The sequence below is a fragment of the Canis lupus genome, chromosome 25 (genome assembly GCF_048164855.1).
Source record: "Canis lupus baileyi chromosome 25, mCanLup2.hap1, whole genome shotgun sequence".
Taxonomy (NCBI): domain Eukaryota; kingdom Metazoa; phylum Chordata; class Mammalia; order Carnivora; family Canidae; genus Canis; species Canis lupus.
In genome coordinates this window covers 24,991,406-25,009,459 of record NC_132862.1, presented here as the reverse complement: position 1 = coordinate 25,009,459, position 18,054 = coordinate 24,991,406, and the positions used below count along the sequence as shown (strand labels likewise).

At 36.0% G+C, this 18,054-nt stretch overlaps 1 protein-coding gene across 26 annotated transcripts in view; it reads right to left on the bottom strand.

The window, feature by feature from the left end:
• Window positions 1-1,970: 1,970 nt before the first annotated feature.
• Window positions 1,971-18,054, bottom strand: part of C2CD5 (C2 calcium dependent domain containing 5) — a 101,368-nt gene continuing 85,284 nt past the window's right edge. For 11 of the 26 annotated variants that reach the window (XM_072798695.1, XM_072798697.1, XM_072798684.1 and 8 more), the window contains 5 exons: window positions 12,477-12,527; window positions 11,479-11,580; window positions 9,969-10,159; window positions 3,914-4,060; window positions 1,971-3,296 (listed from right to left, as the gene is read on the bottom strand). In XM_072798695.1, the coding sequence (XP_072654796.1) occupies window positions 3,165-3,296; window positions 3,914-4,060; window positions 9,969-10,159; window positions 11,479-11,580; window positions 12,477-12,527 (623 nt within the window). In that variant the 3' untranslated portion in view covers window positions 1,971-3,164. The remainder of the gene's footprint in view (window positions 3,297-3,913; window positions 4,061-9,968; window positions 10,160-11,478; window positions 11,581-12,476; window positions 12,528-18,054) is intronic. The other 15 variants (XM_072798685.1, XM_072798698.1, XM_072798689.1 and 12 more) reach the window with 4 other exon arrangements.

Here is an 18,054-nt window from a genome sequence, read left to right as displayed (position 1 = left end):
TGTCACACACCTGGCGAATTATCTACAAGAAAAAGTCAACTCCCAAGAATAGAAATTCAATTTTCACAGAAAACAGCAACTCAAATTTTTTAAATTGCTTTATTCAAAATAGCCAAAAATGTTGTCCATATGTAGATGCACCTAGAAATCACTACACTAAGTGAAAGCTATTGAGCCACAAGACCCCGTTTACACAGAAGGGGAAGTGGACTGTTTGCAAAAGGACAAAAGGAAAACCTCCTGGGGTGATGGAAATGGTTTGTTTTTTTCATGTGTGTGCATGTGTGTGTGACAGAAATGTTCTCTTATGTGATGGGGATGTTCTTTACTTTGGACAGCTGAACCTATTGGTTATAGCCCCATGAACTGTACACTTAATTTTACTGAATGTAAATAACTCCTTAGTAGATTATTAATAGAAATATGAAAAAGCTTGTCAGCAATCCAATACTTGTATCATTGTCATACAAAAGGCAGAGGAACTGGAATCCATATGGTAATGGGTTAGGGAAGAGGAGGTAGAGGACATGGGGTAGCAAATCTAACATTGGTTAAGTTGTATAGTTTACCTTTGGAGCAGCTAGCAAATTAAAGAGATAGATAGGCCTCAGTCTTTCCAAAAGAGTAAGTCACAGCCTATCTGTTCAAAATGATCATTTTGAGAGAATCCACATAAAACAGCAGCAGCTCTTGGGGTATAGGGCAACGTTAGCTTTTCTGGAAGGAGCCCATCTTGGCATGAGCTGATTAAGCTTCAAAGGTAGAGAACATGAGCAAATGGCCCATGTGAGCAGAGAGCAAGCCTGAGTAGTTAAGGAAACTCTAGTTTTTCTAGAAATCAGCCCAGGCCTTTGTTGAGCATACAATTGTTCATATCAACTGGAGCTAATGCCACCCAGCTACTTTAAGAATTAGTAATAATGTTTGAAGTGCCTGGGTGGCTGTTGGTTTTAGGTATCTGACTTTGGCTCAGGTCATGATCTCAGGGCCTTGAGATGGAGCCCCCAGTTGAGCCCCACCTTGAACCCCACATTGCATCAAACCCCCAGTTGGGCTCCACACTCAGCAGGGAGTCTGCCGGTCTCTCTCCCTTTGCCCCTCCCCCTGCTCGTGTACATGTATGCGCTTGCTCTCTCTCAAATAAATAAATAAAATCTTTAAAAAAGAATTAGTAATAATGTTTATCTCTATGCATAGGATATGGCACAAAGTACTCAATTAGTGATATAGTAGTATTCCCCTGCCTAGAAAGAACTCTAAAACATATTCAGCAATGTTAGATGAATGAATGGATGGATAAAATTGGAACAGTCAATTCCAATGAACTGTGTATTTTTCTGAACTCAATTTAAATATTACTTCCTTTTGGAAGCTACCTTCATCCCAAGCTACACACATTTTCTCACTTAATAGTGTAGTTTCAAAGCCAGATTGCCTCTGCTTGAATCTTGACTCTATTTATTGTGTCTCTGGGCAAATCAAACTCTCTATTCAGCTTCCTCACCTATAAAATAGGGCTTAACTATAACATCTACCTCTACCCCACAGGATTTCTGTAAAGATTAAAAGTATTAATACAAAAATATGTTTTTTACGCTGCCTGGCATAGAGTAAGCATTCAGGAAACATTAACAATTGTTACTGTGTGTGTGTGTGTGTGTGTGTGTACATTTTACAAATTATTTACTTGTGTAGCCACTGAAAATAAGCTCCATGATCATAGGAACTTTGGTGTGTTTTGTTCACTGTCTAAAACTGTGCCCTCAGATCTAGTAGGCATTCAGTGGTTGCTGAATGTGAATACCTACCTATCAAAGACAATGGAAGTGCAACAAGAATAATTACAGTAGAAGCTAACTGAATGAATGTTTGGTAACTAAAGAAATGAATAGAGATGATCATATGGAAAGTGATTTCAGACTTCCAGCAGTACTACACTACACAAATGAGGCAAACGAAATTTAGGAATATTCCAGTTTATAAACTTTTTATTTAAAAAATAAAATTATAAACAAAATACAGAAAAATATTGACACCTGTGATAACAAGGAAATGACTCCTAATCTTTTGGGTAGTTTATTATCCTGAAAGAGCAAAATCATGAGTTTTATAAAGAAATTTTATTGTGCAAAGGAGGAATGTACTTTTTAAATTTCATTTATAATAGGTATTTGGCATTGACAAAAAAAAGTATTTGTATGTATACATTCAACATTTTGCAGCATATTTACATTCAAGTTACATTTCCAAATTCTATGCCAAATATAATCTAACTCACCATCAAAAATCCCTAAGATATAATTCTGTTTATTTGGTAAGAGTGCAGTATGATTCTATTAGAAATAATTTTATGCTCCTACTAGGTCAATTGTACTTAGCTACTTTGACCAAATTCACTGACCTTTTCTTTCCAGTGCAAGCCAAGCTTATTTTAGACAAATTAAACACTAACAAAATTTGGCCAGTTACAAAGTTATATAGTTAATTTTCTTCTCCCTCCTTACGTTAAAAAAACTTTCAAAGGAAGGTCACGGGCTCTAATAAATTACTTCTTCTTTTACAGTAGTTAGGACATAGTATGGATACAAGTTGCAGAATTTTAACTTCTTTTTAAAAGATGGCTGAAGCACTCTTCCCTTTTGGTTGTTACTAAATTCCGAATTCAGTTGTTATCAAAATAAAACTTGTTAGGAAGCCCACATAGTGTTCTCAAAACTTTTCTCCATTTTTTCCCACACATTCCTCAAATCAGATTATTTACTCATTGACAATTTGGAAAATTTCTTGCTTACTTTCTTTCAATTACACTAGGATAGCTATTATAGTTTCTTGATAATCTTACCATTTGTGTTTCAAAGTATGATTTAATTAAAGTCAACATAAATTACAAATAGCTTCCATCTACAGTTCTCTGAGAAATCTATCTGAACTTAGTGAAGGGTCAAGATTCCATGGGGCCTGACCAGGCTTGGCGAACAGAAAAGATTTGAAAATTCCCATGCCTCCAAGAGATCCCAGATAAATCAAATCTACTCATAATATACCAATTTCTTCTTAATTATCTCAAATTAAGTTCACCTTTAAAAGTCCAGTAAGATAATTAAAGACAAAACAATGGAGACAGATGAATTTCATTTACTTGAGCTCTTTCTTTCTAATTTACTTCAGGTTGTAACTTCTCCTCCAGTACATGATGGCTGGCAGTTGGCAGTAGGCTGCTGAGTTGACACCACTTCTAATTCGGATTCACGAACAAAAACCACTGCATCACCACTTACATTTATAAGACACTGTGCCTATACAAACAATAGGACATGTTCAAGCACCAACTCAACAATCTGCTCATAATTTTCTATTATTTTAGGAGCAACGCTACATAGTTGAAAAAGATAGACAACCCAGGAGAAAAATGAACAAAGGAAAAGAAGGCAACTCATAGGAAAGGACACTCATACAACCCCATTGATAAAATTACATTTTCCAAAAGAAACTTTAACAATTCTAAGTCAGTTAATATGAAGAATACTGGTAAAAGAAATTTATCCTAAAATTAATCCTAAACAACAATCCTTTGGCCCTACTAACAGAATTATTTATTGGGAATAATAATTGGAATGTACTCTTCACCAGTATACCAGTTAGAACTGGAGAGATAACAGTCCAAACTAAAGGGTGTTTTTCACAGTAACTTAGGAGCAAAAGTTTTATAGGTACTTAAGAATACTCAGGATATGAAACCAGCATCTGATCTACGTATGACCATTAATATATTCGTTAAAACATGTTTTAAGCATCTAGAAAAGGTTCTAAAGAACAATTCTCTTTGGTGGGGGATAGGGAGAGAGTGGTAGATGAGAAAGCCATGGAGGAAATCCTCAGGTTCCCCCAAAAGAAGTTTTTAACTACAACTCACCTGGTTTTTATTTGGATTCTCCATGAAGACACACTGCTTCATTATGTAGGAGACAACAGCATTCCCTCCTAATGCAGCAACATGAGCTCTCACCATTGCAAACACTTCAGCAATAAAAGCGTGGAGAAAACCACTGACTCCTCCTTCCTGGAAAATAATATACAAGAAAATCAAACTATGTATATAAAATGCCAAGTAATTTATATTAAAACATATTAAATGATCTTAATATAATGGATGATCGTTTTAATTTCATTTTAATTTGTTGCATGAATGAACAAACCTTTACTGAACACATATCTGTGATGGGGATTTTTTTTTTTGAAGATTTATGTACTTATTTATTCATGAGAGACACAGAGAGAGAGGCAGAGATATAGGCAGAAGGAGAAACAGGCTCCAGGCAGGGAGCCTGATGTGGGACTCAATCCCGGAACTCCAGGATCACACCCTGAGCCAAAGGCAGACACTTAATCGCTGAGCCACCCAGACGTCCCTGTGACGGCGATTAATATCCTACAATACAGATAATGAAACTGAAGTCAGAAATGTGTCATTTGCCCTTGACTAGCTAGGACCATGTAGCTACCAAAAAATGGCAGAGCAGGAATTCAAACTGTTTCTCCATCTTCAACATTTCCATCAAATCATTCCCCTCACTCACAGAAATTGATGGTAAATATAAATAATAAAACTTGTCTGCTCTCCTTATCTCCCATTCTGAAGCATATTCCAGGTACACTTGGCTTTGTATCCATTTCTCAAACATATCAAGCACTTTTCCTGCCTCAGGGTCATTATGCATGCTGGTCCGGAAGGCTCCTCACCCAATTTTCCACCAGGATAACTTACTCAATTACTCAGGTCCCTGTTTATATGTAACTTCCTCAGAAAAACCTTCTCTAACTATCAGATCTAAATTCAGTTTCCCTATCATACTCTGATAACCTCTGTGGTATTTCTTTGTATTACTTACTAACACTAGTAATTATACATTAGTTCTATGATTATTTGCTTAATGCTCACCACACTCCAGTTCCACTACCCTGTAAATCCCAACAGGTCAGAGACTGCTGCCTGTTTTGCTCATAATTATATGCTAACACCTAGTTCAACAGGTGCACACACTGAGTATCCCACACATATTTTTCAGGGAATGAAATCCAGTAGTTTAGAGAATGTTTTCAGTGTTCAAAAATAAAACAGAAACCAAAGTCTAGCTGAGAGCTTAAAAAGCTTTACAACCTAAGTTTTCCATGAATTCTACTGGAGGTTATTTACAATCTAGGAAGAAATTTCCAACTTTAAATTGGAAGTTAAGGGCAAAATTTAGTATATGTGCTGCAGAAGTGAGCACATAAGGGCAAAATTTAATGCACTGTTAGAAAACACATTTGACCAGATCATACATTTCTAAAAAAGCCCGAGGATCCTACATATAGATCCTACACATAAAGGCAGTTCTCTTTGTAATTAAGGAATTGAGGTATTTCAGCTTACTTCCAACTCAGTCATAGCTCAGTACATGTTTTTTTTTCTTTTACGTATCTGTTTTCCTCCTGCCTTTTAAATCTCAGAATTCTGATAACAGAGTAACAGAGACTACAGAAGTGTAATTCTTAAAAGATTACATAATTGAAAGCAAATAACGTATCAAGCAGTGAATAAATTTGGGATATTATGCCATACAGTTACTATTACAAAATCTCTGTTGAAGGGAAATGTACTATGAAGTAACATTTTGGGATATGGCTGCGTAAGCAGTAGAGGAGGCACTTAGGATATACAATATTATGGACTAAAATAACGCAATATCCATGTACTACTCGGAGCAATTGGAAAATTAATTCACCAATCTATCTAGCTTCTCACGCCCAACTTTCTTTGTCAAACTTAAATGGGCTCAAAAGTGTTACCTATTTTAATTCTACATTAAAAAGGGTTTTGAGAATATACTGATAGTGTCTTTTCCATTTCAATACAATTAGAATATGATTTAAAAACTAATTTATCATAAAGGAAACATCTATCAATCAGTCTGCCGGAAGTCACTGCCTCATTTACACCAAAGTACTTATGTCTATTCTGCCGGGCACTGTGCCAGGTACAGGATGGTGAGCATGACATTAAAAAATTGTATGAGGGATCCCTGGGTGGCGCAGCGGTTTAGCGCCTGCCTTTGGCCCAGGGCACGATCCTGGAGACCCGGGATCGAATCCCACATCAGGCTCCCGGTGCATGGAGCCTGCTTCTCCCTCTGCCTATGTCTCTGCCTCTCTCTCTCTCTGTGTGTGACTATCATAAATAAATGAAAAAAAATAAAAATAAAAAAAAATTGTATGAGAATACTCGTAAAACAATCAATGTGATTCATCATATCAGCAAGAGAAAAACCAAGAACCATATGATCCTCTCATTAGATGCAGAGAAAGCATTTGACAAAATACAGCATCCATTCCTGATCAAAACTCTTCAGAGTGTAGGGATAGAGGGAACATTCCTCAACATCTTAAAAGCCATCTACGAAAAGCCCACAGCAAATATCATTCTCAATGGGGAAGCACTGGGAGCCTTTCCCCTAAGATCAGGAACAAGACAGGGATGTCCACTCTCACCACTGCTATTCAACATAGTACTGGAAGTCCTAGCCTCAGCAATCAGACAACAAAAAGACATTGAAGGCATTCAAATTGGCAAAGAAGAAGTCAAACTCTCCCTCTTCGCCGATGACATGATACTCTACATAGAAAACCCAAAAGTCTCCACCCCAAGATTGACAAAACTTATACAGCAATTTGGTAGCGTGGCAGGATATAAAATCAATGCCCAGAAATCAGTGGCATTTCTATACACTAACAATGAGACTGAAGAAAGAGAAACTAAGGAGTCAATCCCATTTACAATTGCACCCAAAAGCATAAGATACCTAGGAATAAACCTAACCAAAGAGGTAAAGGATCTATACCCTAAAAACTATAGAACACTTCTGAAAGAAATTGAGGAAGACACAAAAAGATGGAAAAATATTCCATGCTCATGGACTGGCAGAATTAATATTGTGAAAATGTCAATGTTACCCAGGGCAATTTACACGTTTAATGCAATCCCTATCAAACTACCATGGACTTTCTTCAGAGAGTTAGAACAAATTATTTTAAGATTTGTGTGGAATCAGAAAAGACCCCGAATAGCCAGGGGAATATTAAAAAAGAAAACCATAGCTGGGGCCATCACAATGCCAGATTTCAGGTTGTACTACAAAGCTGTGGTCATCAAGACAGTGTGGTACTGGCACAAAAACAGACACATAGATCAATGGAACAGAATAGAGAACCCAGAAGTGGACCCTCAACTTTATGGTCAACTAATATTCGATAAAGGAGGAAAGACTATCCATTGAAAGAAAGACAGTCTGTCTCTTCAATAAATGGTGCTGGGAAAATTGGACATCCACATGCAGAAGAATGAAACGAGACCACTCTCTTTCACCATACACAAAGATAAACTCAAAATGGATGAAAGATCTAAATGTGAGACAAGAGTCCATCAAAATCCTAGAGCAGAACACAGGCAACACCCTTTTTGAACTCAGCCACAGTAACTTCTTGCAAGATACATCCACGAAGGCAAAAGAAACAAAAGCAAAAATGAACTATTGGGACTTCATCAAGATAAGAAGCTTTTGCACAGCAAAGGATACAGTCAACAAAACTAAAAGACAACCTACAGAATGGGAGACGAGATTTGCAAATGACATATCAGATAAAGGGCTAGTTTCCAAGATCTATAAAGAACTTATTAAACTCAACACCAAAGAAACAATCCAATCATGAAATGGGCAAAAGACCTGAAGAGAAATCTCACAGAGGAAGACATAGACATGGCCAACATGCACATGAGAAAATGCTCCGCATCACTTGCCATCAGGGAAACACAAATCAAAACCACAATGAGATACCACCTCACACCAGTCAGAATGGGGAAAACTAACAAGGCAGGAAACCACAAATGTTGGAGAGGATGCAGAGAAAAGGGAACCCTCTTACACTGTTGGTGGGAATGTGACCTGGTGCAGCCACTCTGGAAAACCGTGTGGAGGTTCCTCAAAGAGTTAAAAATAAACCTGCCCTACGACCCAGCAATTGCACTGTTGGGGATTTACCCCAAAGATACAGATGCAATGAAACGCCGGGACACCTGCACCCCGATGTTTCTAGCAGCAATGTCCACAATAGCCAAACTGTGGAAGGAGCCTCGGTGTCCATCGAAAGATGAATGGATAAAGAAGATGTGGTCTCTCTTTACAATGGAATATTACTTAGCCATTAGAAACGACAAATACCCACCATTTGCTTCAACGTGGATGGAACTGGAGGGTATTATGCTGAGTGAAGTAAGTCAATCGGAGAAGGACAAACATTATATGTTCTCATTCATTTGGGGAATATAAATAATAGTGAAAGGGAATATAAGGGAAGGGAGAAGAAATGTGTGGGAAATATCAGAAAGGGAGACAGAACATAAAGACTCCTAACTCTGGGAAACGAACTAGGGGTGGTGGAAGGGGAGGAGGGTGGGGGGTGGAGGTGAATGGGTGACGGGCACTGGGGGGGGGCACTTGACAGGATGAGCAATGAGCACTGGGTGTTGCTAAATTGAACACCAATAAAAAATAAATTTATTTAAAAAAATAAATAAAGCCTCTCTCTCTCTCTCTCTCTATCATAAATAAATAAAAATTTAAATAAATAAATTAATTAATTAATTAAATAAATAAATAAATAATTGTATGAGGATCCCTGGGTGGCTCAGTGGTTTAGCGTCGCCTTCAGCCCAGGGCGTGATCCTGGAGACCTGGGATCAAGATCCACATAGGGCTCCCTGCAAGGAGCCTGCTTCTCCCTCTGCCTGTGTCTCTGCCTCTCTCTCTCTGTGTCTCTCATGAATAAATAAATAAAATCTTTAAAAATAAATAAATAAATGTATGTATGTATTTATGTATGAGGGCTGGGGGAACCTGGGTGGCTTAGTCGGTTAAGTGCCTGACTCTTGATCTCTGCTTAGGTCTTGTTCTTGGGGTTGCAAGTTCAAGCCCTGTGTTGGGCTCCATGCTAGGCCCAACTTAAAAAAAGAAAAGTAAAAGGGCTATTATTTTTAAGGAAGTGTAGAAACACTGATGGTGAAACAATGGGAAAAAAAGCATAATTAAGTCATCTTTATAATGCATACACTTAAAAAAGAGTTTTTTGACTGAAGAGTTTATTGGGTTTCATACGTATTCAATAAAAAATTTCCCTATTCACAATATTAATTTGCTCTAGCCTTATTTCATAACCTAAGATAGATGTAAATAAAATGTTCTTGAGTTTAAATTCCTTTGTAATAAAAGATATAAAAGGCTGACTTTGATTCTTAAATTTGACCACATCAAAATATTGTAACTACTGTTACCCAGGGTAAGGTAGAATTTGAATAAATGGTTTCACATGTACTTTTGGAGGGATGTGGAATAAAATGAGCAGCTGCATTCTTTTTCAGGGGAAGCAAATAACAGAGATAAACTATTCCCATAGACATCCATCTATAATATAGACCCCATGATTTCTAAATGCAAATCCTTAAAAACTGTTATTTAAATGTATCTGGCAAAAAAAAAAAAAAAAGTATCTGGCAAGTAACTTACTTGAGAAAACTAAGCTGTTCTTTCAGGCTGTTTCAGTATATGTGTTGCCAAAGCAAGCACTTTCAGGCTGTTTTAAATCTCTAATCAAACATGGATCAATTTGCTTATTTTATTTATCACCTGATAAGGATCTGGGATTTCTAATAATAAATGAAATTAAAGCCAACATAACTCTTGTGATAATACTGTGTGCTATATGAAATTTAGTTAAGTCTAATCCAGAATCAATCTATACAGGTTATTGCAAAATAACAAAAAAAGTGTGTGTGTGCACACAGGTGTGTGCTTTGGCAAAAAATAACGATCTGAAATTTGCTTTTGTTACTAATGTCTTCAATCAGAAAATTCACAAAAACAATGTTATAAAATTACCTCACGAAGAGAAGTGGTTTCCCGAATAAAAAACATGTTAATTATCCCAAGATATTTAGTTATTTTTGCTCCAGGAATGAAAGAAAGAGGTGTCATCTTAACAACTCCAACTGTAGAATTTGCACAAGGTGGAGCTGAACGGTTCCGGAAATTTCCTTCACCCATAGGACTTGCTTTTTCAACTGTCACAGCTAAATTTGGAGAAAGAAAAAAAACATCAAGATCAGGTGTTGGTAACTTAATTATTCCCTAAGGTTTCCAAATAAGTGGTGACAACATTCAGCTGTCTGTGAGGCTAAGCCATGTCATGAAAGTAAAGAAATTATCATGCACTGCATGCAATTAAAAAGAGAGGGAAAGAAAAACTTAAGTAGAAATGCTGGAATGGAATTCTTTTGGAAGAAAAATGGCATTCCTGCAAAAGAAAATGTTGATGCGGTGTAGCTACACACACAATGATTGTTATAAAGTGAAGAAAAAGAAAAAGCGGTAGAGCATTAAAAATTATCTGCTGTAGGAACAAATTATTACAAAGAGAGTGTGAAAGTTGTTATATTTCCCAGTGCAGTTTTTTCCATCTTTTGCAGACGACTTCTTCATTGTCAACTTGTAGATAAACCTTACGTTAACTAGTTGTAATAGGTTTTTTTCTCCAAAACTTTCTGATCAAACTCATAATTTTAAAAACTTAAATGACCTTGGCTGTTTAAAAGTTGACTGCTTATAAAATAACATGAATAATAATAGCTACCACTTAACAAGTAACTACCATAAGCCAGATATACATATATGTATATGTATCTAATCTTTACAACAACCCAGCAACATAGGTATTATTATCCCCATTTTACACATGAGGAAACTGTGGCTCAGAGAAGTTAAATAACTTGACCAAGGTCACACAGCTATTAAAATGACACTTCTAGGATCCCAAACCAGATCTGGCTGGTTCCATATCCTGTGATCTTTCCTTTAAAAGATCCTTTCCTTCCTTTTTAATGGAAATTCTTTTCACTCAAATACATGGACTCAAAGTCTACCAAAACACATGGAGTATAAAGAACACATAGTAATGATCCAGATTCTAGCAGTGCGATAAGAGTTAACTCCTTTTAATTCAGAAATACCTCATTCTTTTAGCCCTCTGGATATCACTCTTAGTAAACTAACACATGCCATCTACAACATATTAGCTTGGACCCTGGAAGAGTATCTCTTCAGTAAGAGAGCTCATTTCCTTCCATTAGAAGGATATAATATCTATTTATACACTTTGAAGAATATTTTCACAAAAAAGTAAAATTTTGAAACACAACTGTACAGTTAAAAATGAACAAATCACAAAGCTCTTCAATAACTTTTGCTAAGTGACCATGAGAGTCTGCAGCTTTCACACTCCATCATGTGACTGATTGGCAATGTTATTACTGGGTAGTAAGGTCTAGCCTTCACCACTGGGAAATCAGGGATATGCTTCTCAGATCATAATGTGGTAGAAACATCCGCCTACTTGTCTTAATTGATCCGCGCCTTATGGTCTGAGCTTTCAGTTTAATGAGCTCTATCCAGCTGCTGCATCTGTCTGCAAAGGAACTGTAATCAACTGACGTTGCTGAAAACACAGACAGAAAACAAAAGAAAAAACAAAGAAAAAATATGGATGACGTCTCTTACTCGTCATAACACTCCTTCTGATGATGTAATTTAACTGTAACTTAGAAAAAGAATGGTCCTTTTCAAGTCAGATATGAGAGACAGTAAAGAGTCAAGCTTTAGACACTGATTTGTCCAAAACCAAGTTCTCAATTAGCTGGCTGAGCGTTTTTGGTAATGTCATAGTTGTGTGGTCTCTTAGGGGAAATGGAAGCAAGGCCTAATAGAAATAACAGTGAAAGGACCATATAGTGCTTTAACTAACTTTATTTCCCATTTTTTTTTAACTTTACAATGTTTTAACTGTCTATATTTTAGGACTTTATTTATAATCCAAACTTTGTGAATAATTCTCTTCCCTACTTTTACTCTAAAATCAAAAAAATAATGCGAATCAAATGCTGAAGAATACATTTTAAAAATCACTAATTGATTTATCCTTTATTAAAACACATTCTTTCTACCATCAGTTACAGGAAAGCCAAAGGGTCACTTTGGTCAATATTCTGTTTTCACATCTAATTTTGGCAACAAAGCTTCTGATGACATTGACTGGGAAGGCAGGTGGGAGTCTAACAAGTTATCCTTTTTAAAAAAAGTCTTTTACCACTACCGAGCTAAAAAATAATATTAAAGCGCTAAAATTTTATTTTTAGAAACAGGGAAACTATTAAAATGCTAAAAATGTTATTGGTTTAATTAATTAATATTTTTAAAGACACATTCTAACTACAATAAAGCCACATTTTGGTGTCTATTCCACTGTCCAGTGCATTTCTCCAATGTCTGTATGTTTATGCACCACACTAGAATTACACACCTCTGGTGACTATTTGCTTAATTAGACAAACTCACCTCTCTGTGCAGCTGGTATACCTGAGTTAGAACTTGCACTCTCCAGGTGTTCTAATAAGACAATATGAACAACATTAGCTTGAATGCTAAGTACAAGCCGGTATCTCTTCTTTGCTGTTTGTCAATACCTCTATTAGCCAGATGAATACAAGGAAATATTTAGGGCTTCATTATAAAAGCAAACCAAATAGAAGTATTTAGGTTTTTATGCAGTTTCTACCGATATATGAAAGCTAGCTCAGTTAATAAATATCATGCCAAGGAAGATTACTTGTTACTGTAACATAAAGAGTTTAGGAAACATTATAGACATAAGAACATATAGACATAGTAACAAATGTTAGTAGGATGAAAGCAGGGTGAGAAAACTGAGCAGAGAAAAGCATCAATGTATTAGGAAGAAAATCTGAAATGAAACATGGAGGGAAATGTTTGTTGGGGTGGGGGAGGGAAGAGCCAGTAATATTAAAAATTACAGACCAGGCAATGACCTATGTCTCACAGATAAACACAAACTGCTTACTAGCCATAACCTTTCCCCTCACCACCAAACCCCCTCATTCAAGGACTTCACTATCAACAGCTCCATCTGGTAGCATCAAGACATCACAGAACTAAAAAGTGATGTACCCCACAGAACAAAACTAGATCCCAAACTGGAAATCACTCCCTTTCCAGTAACCTCATAAAAGGAACATCCAGAATTTTCCTTGGTATTTTGTATTTTTATTATTGCTATTTAAGGTATTGTACAAATTTAAACAGTACCATAACAAAAACTTTCATAATCTATTTGTAAAGTTCTGACTCTACCTACACTACCATACTTGAATTTTGATTCAAAAATTTTTGTAACTGAAAAAATAGTGTTGCCATGTTAGAAATAACACCTAAAAAACACTGAGGATGATTTCGGTCATCCAGTTTTCTTAGAAATTTATAAATTAAGTAAAAACATATTTTTATCTGTTTAATGTGTTAATCTTTAGGTAATATTCTTAAATTAATAAACATTACACCTTTTTAAGATAAGATTTATACAGGTTTCTGCTAACTAGGTGCAACTGGATGCAATGTTCCATACTCTCTCCTCTTCCCATTTTTATAATGCAACTGACCACTAGGTAATACTGGAAAGTGTATAGTGACTGGCATTCCTCTTATAATACCACAACGCAGGGTTCACAAAATGACTGTAAGGATACCATGCTGTGGCTGTGCCCTGACTGCCCTCAGACTGTAGGTCTAGGCAAGAAAAAGTCCTCCCTGATTCAGGATCTTGAGGAGCTTTAGAAGCCCAGAAGGAGACAGAACCTACAGGAAGGTGACCAGAACAGAACTCACATTCAGAAGCTTACCACATGTCTAAGGACAGCTAGTCCAGCACTGAAAAAGGCCGTAGTGCAGAAGCTGGGACAACAAATGCCTACCCTAAGCTTACAGATGCCAGGGAAGTCCCAGGGCTCTATGTCTTATGCAGTACAGACTTGGCGAGTGTAGACTTACAGAAAATATAGTTGGCATTAGGAATTCTGTGCAAGTTTTTAAAAGGGGAACGGGGGGAAAAGGCTTAAAAAAAGTGAAAATTACTAAAATGAAATTTACCTTCTATATCTCAGTATTATGTGGGTAATATGAAACTTCCTAGTAGCAACTGTATATAATCTAATGACAAATGTTCATAAAAAGAGCTTAAACATGTAAAAAGTATCTGTTCTAATCTCTAAATAGCAAGTGAAAAAAAAATAAAGGTATATAATGATTTGTAAAATATGTTTTTTTAAAAAAGAAAAAACAATATCTTTGCAAAGACTGACAATAAAGCTGGTTGAGGGTAGCTGCCTCTTAGAAAGTAAAATGAATGGAGAAGGGAGCTTGATTTTGGACTATATAATTTTTTTAAGATTTGAATTCTTCACCATGTACATTTATTACTCCCCTCCTCCCAAAAAAATTTTTTTACAAAGGGTGGAGGGGGAGAAAAGCTAGGGAAAATGTCTTTTTCCTGCCTCCACATATGAATGTATTTGAATTAAAATCTGAAAAAAAAAAAAGTTTAAATTGCAGCTATTCTTTTTTTTTTTTTTTTAAGATTTTATTTATTTATTTACAAGAGACACAGTGAGAGAGGCAGAGACACAGGCAGAGGGAGAAGCAGCCCCTCCACGGGGAGCCCAATGTGGGACTGGATCCTGGATCCCGGGATCACATCTTGAGCCGAAGGCAGATGCTCAACCACTGAAGCACCCAGGTGTCCCAAATTGCAGCTATTTTTAAGGGATAGGTTAAAGATGATGATTTTTTATCTCACTTAAAAAGAGCAGGTTCATCCAACATGTTTGCTACGATCTTAATATTTCTCTCAGAGAAAAGGCCCAAGATGAGATGGTCCTGGGAACAGATGAACACCGACACCTCAAACGTTTGAATACCTCAGATATTTAATGACCTCAGATTCTCAGTCACTCTGCCATTCCAATTACAGTTTGGCTTCCAAGGTAATATGCTTTTCAAAAGGGAAGGGACTGCAAGTATTAGCTGCCTGGGTCATTGGTAAACTAGCAATTATGGTGAAAAAAGAAACCCATATGCAATCTCTAAGTCAAAACTTAAAAAAAAAAGGAACATATTTCATATTCAGGATTAGAAGTCTTATTAAAATCTTTTGGGCTTTGTTAAGGAGTTAATGTTCATTGTCAGCCGTTTGTATATCTATGTTGAAGAGTTTGAGACAAACACTTATGTTAGGTTCCCCCATTCTACATGCAGAAAGTCTCAATCAAGCCACACAGCAACCTACTTCTTTTACAATTTCCTTTCCCACTGGATACAAGAAAATGATTATTTTTCCTTCATTAAGAAGTTACCAATAAGTGATAACCCTGTTATCCACAAAAGAACAACCATAGAAAGTCAGCAAGGCAAACAAAACAGAAGGTTCTATTATATTCCCTTAGTACATTCTAACAATATTTAACAAGCCCTGTTGGTGTGGGAAGGGGGGACTAACCTAGGTTAAATGCAGTTGAGAGGAAATGAGTGTATTGATGACCAAAAAACAAACAAACAAACAAACAAACAAAAAAACAATGTGGTAAGGATTCTTCCTCCCTCAATTATATATGCTCCAATGCCTCTGATGTTTGAGACTACTCCATTCTCCTAAATAACTTGTCATAACCATTCAGCTGTCTATGATAAAGCTCTATACAGATTACTTTATTTCATCATAATTTACAGATCTCCTTTGCTCTGAATAATTAAAAAAATATGAGATAATCTTACCTGGTTATTTTAGAGAAGTACTAAAACTAAAAAAAAAAAGTTCCTGAAACCTCTCAAGATTCTCTGGCAGATTAAAATATATGCAATCTGGAGTGCCAGGCTGGCTCAGTTGGTATAGCATGCAACTCTTAATCTTGGGGTTGTGAGTTTAAACCCCACGATGTGCAAACCTGCTTAAAAGAAACTATATGCAATCTGAAGTCTTTAAAAATGTACGATTTAGTTATTTAAACATTCTCAGATTTTTTTTTATTTTAAACTTTTTTAAATGATTTGTTTTATTTGGGGGGGGGCATGCACAGGTGCAGCGCAGGGGTGGTGGAAGGGGACAGGCAGGGAAAGAATTACAAGCAGATTCCCCACTGAGCACAGAGCCCAACGTGGGGCTTGATCCCACTACCCTGAGATCATGACCTGAGCCCAAACCAAGAGTTAGACACTTAACCCACTGAGCCACCCAGGCACCCCTAAACATTGTTTTTAGTTATTATGATAAAAATTTGGTTTTATGTCTCTTTAGGCATTTCCATCAATATATAATGCACTGATTAGCTATGTCCTAGAACTATAAAATCTTGCTTAATGATGGAGTTAAATTATGTGTATAAGCATTCTGTATAAACCCTGTCCATAATGGTATTCAAATATTGGTGGACTGATAATGAAATTGCCATATTACAGCTAAGAATCATTAAAGCACAGAGAAAAATATAAATAGCTTCAATTTGGATGGTCCACTAAGGGAAAAAACTCAACTTCCCTCACAATTCATACATTAGATGACAAAGACAATGTGCTTCTCTATTTGGGTCATTAAAGCTTCCAACTAAAGGTGTACAATAGCCTAAACCACTTGTTTTCTTCAATCCCCATCTTGTTTTCCTGCCTGTTTCTAGGCATCCACTTCTCTCTCTCCCATCCTTTAGGTCTTCTCTTCCAAATAAGGCCATTTTTGCCAGTAACCCAATTCAGTTTTCTTTGCTGCTTACTCCCTCTTCCTCAGACTCTGGATTTCACTGAACTCAAGTTGCCTTGAAGAGGCAAAGATTCCTTATCCCTACTTCTCCATTAATTCTTTCCTTCCTTCTCTCCCATGTCTGGGATGAGTTCCTCATACATTTTCCCCTCCTTAATTTCTATTTCCCTTCAATATCCTTCCCCTCAGTGTCTCTCTCCTTTCAGGACCTCCTACTAATTGTTGGGGCCATTGATAACATGGAATTTTTATTTTGCCATTTGGTCATAGTGACAAAATACATTTTAAAGGGAGAGAAAAAACAGACATGCGATGAATTGTTAATATATAAAGATGCTTTTAGTTAGTGCAAAGAATTATATAATAGTTTTAAGAATTTAGAACCATTCATTGGCAAGATAAAACAAAAGCTAACTTTTGTAGTTTTTATAGATTTATATTTCTAATCACTCATTTAAAATAATGGAAGGCAAGTCACTAAATTTAAAAAAAAAAATCAAACTATCTTTTTAGAATCAAATTTGGCTTAACAAAAAAATAACCCTTACAGCCTCAATAAAAAATAAAGATAAAAAAAGTTCAAATGTGAATACCTAATTATGGAGTACAATGTATTGAGGGTTTTATTTTTATACTGAAATCCAGAATTTGATCTATACTTGTCACATTAATCAGCAGCTGCTTAGTGGAAAGCCTACTCCTGCCAGTTTATAGTTTATGACATTGAATATGAAGCTACCACCCCAGCATAAAGCAAAATGAAAGCAGGAACAAGGTAGGTATAAAAGACCTTTCTTCATATGGTTTTATCCAACAGTATATAAAATCTAAATTAAACCTTTTTAAAGGCTTAAACTCTCAGAATTTTAATGAAAACTATTATCCTATTATAGATTAAACTTATAAAGTACTTGAGATATATTTCTAGTGGCATATAATTCACACACATTTGTCTAAGATCATAAGACCCACAGTATGGTACCTGAGATTTAGGTCTTTAGACATATATCAAAAATAATATGCTAACCTTCTATAAAAAAGCTACATGCATAAAATTTTTGAGATTAACTATAGTCTATAAAACCTATTTTTTAGCTTTTCACCCAGATTATTATCACTCAGATTCTCCATTTTTACTGTATTTGTTCTATCATTTTATAACATTTTTAAAGTTTCTTAAAACCATTTCAGAGTAAAGTAGTATTCAGAAAACTATACATATTGATGGGAAAAAACACGAGAGTGGTATAAAAATTTTGTTATACCATCCTTTTTCTCATCTTACAGCCCCATATAAGTATTTTTACATTGATGCCA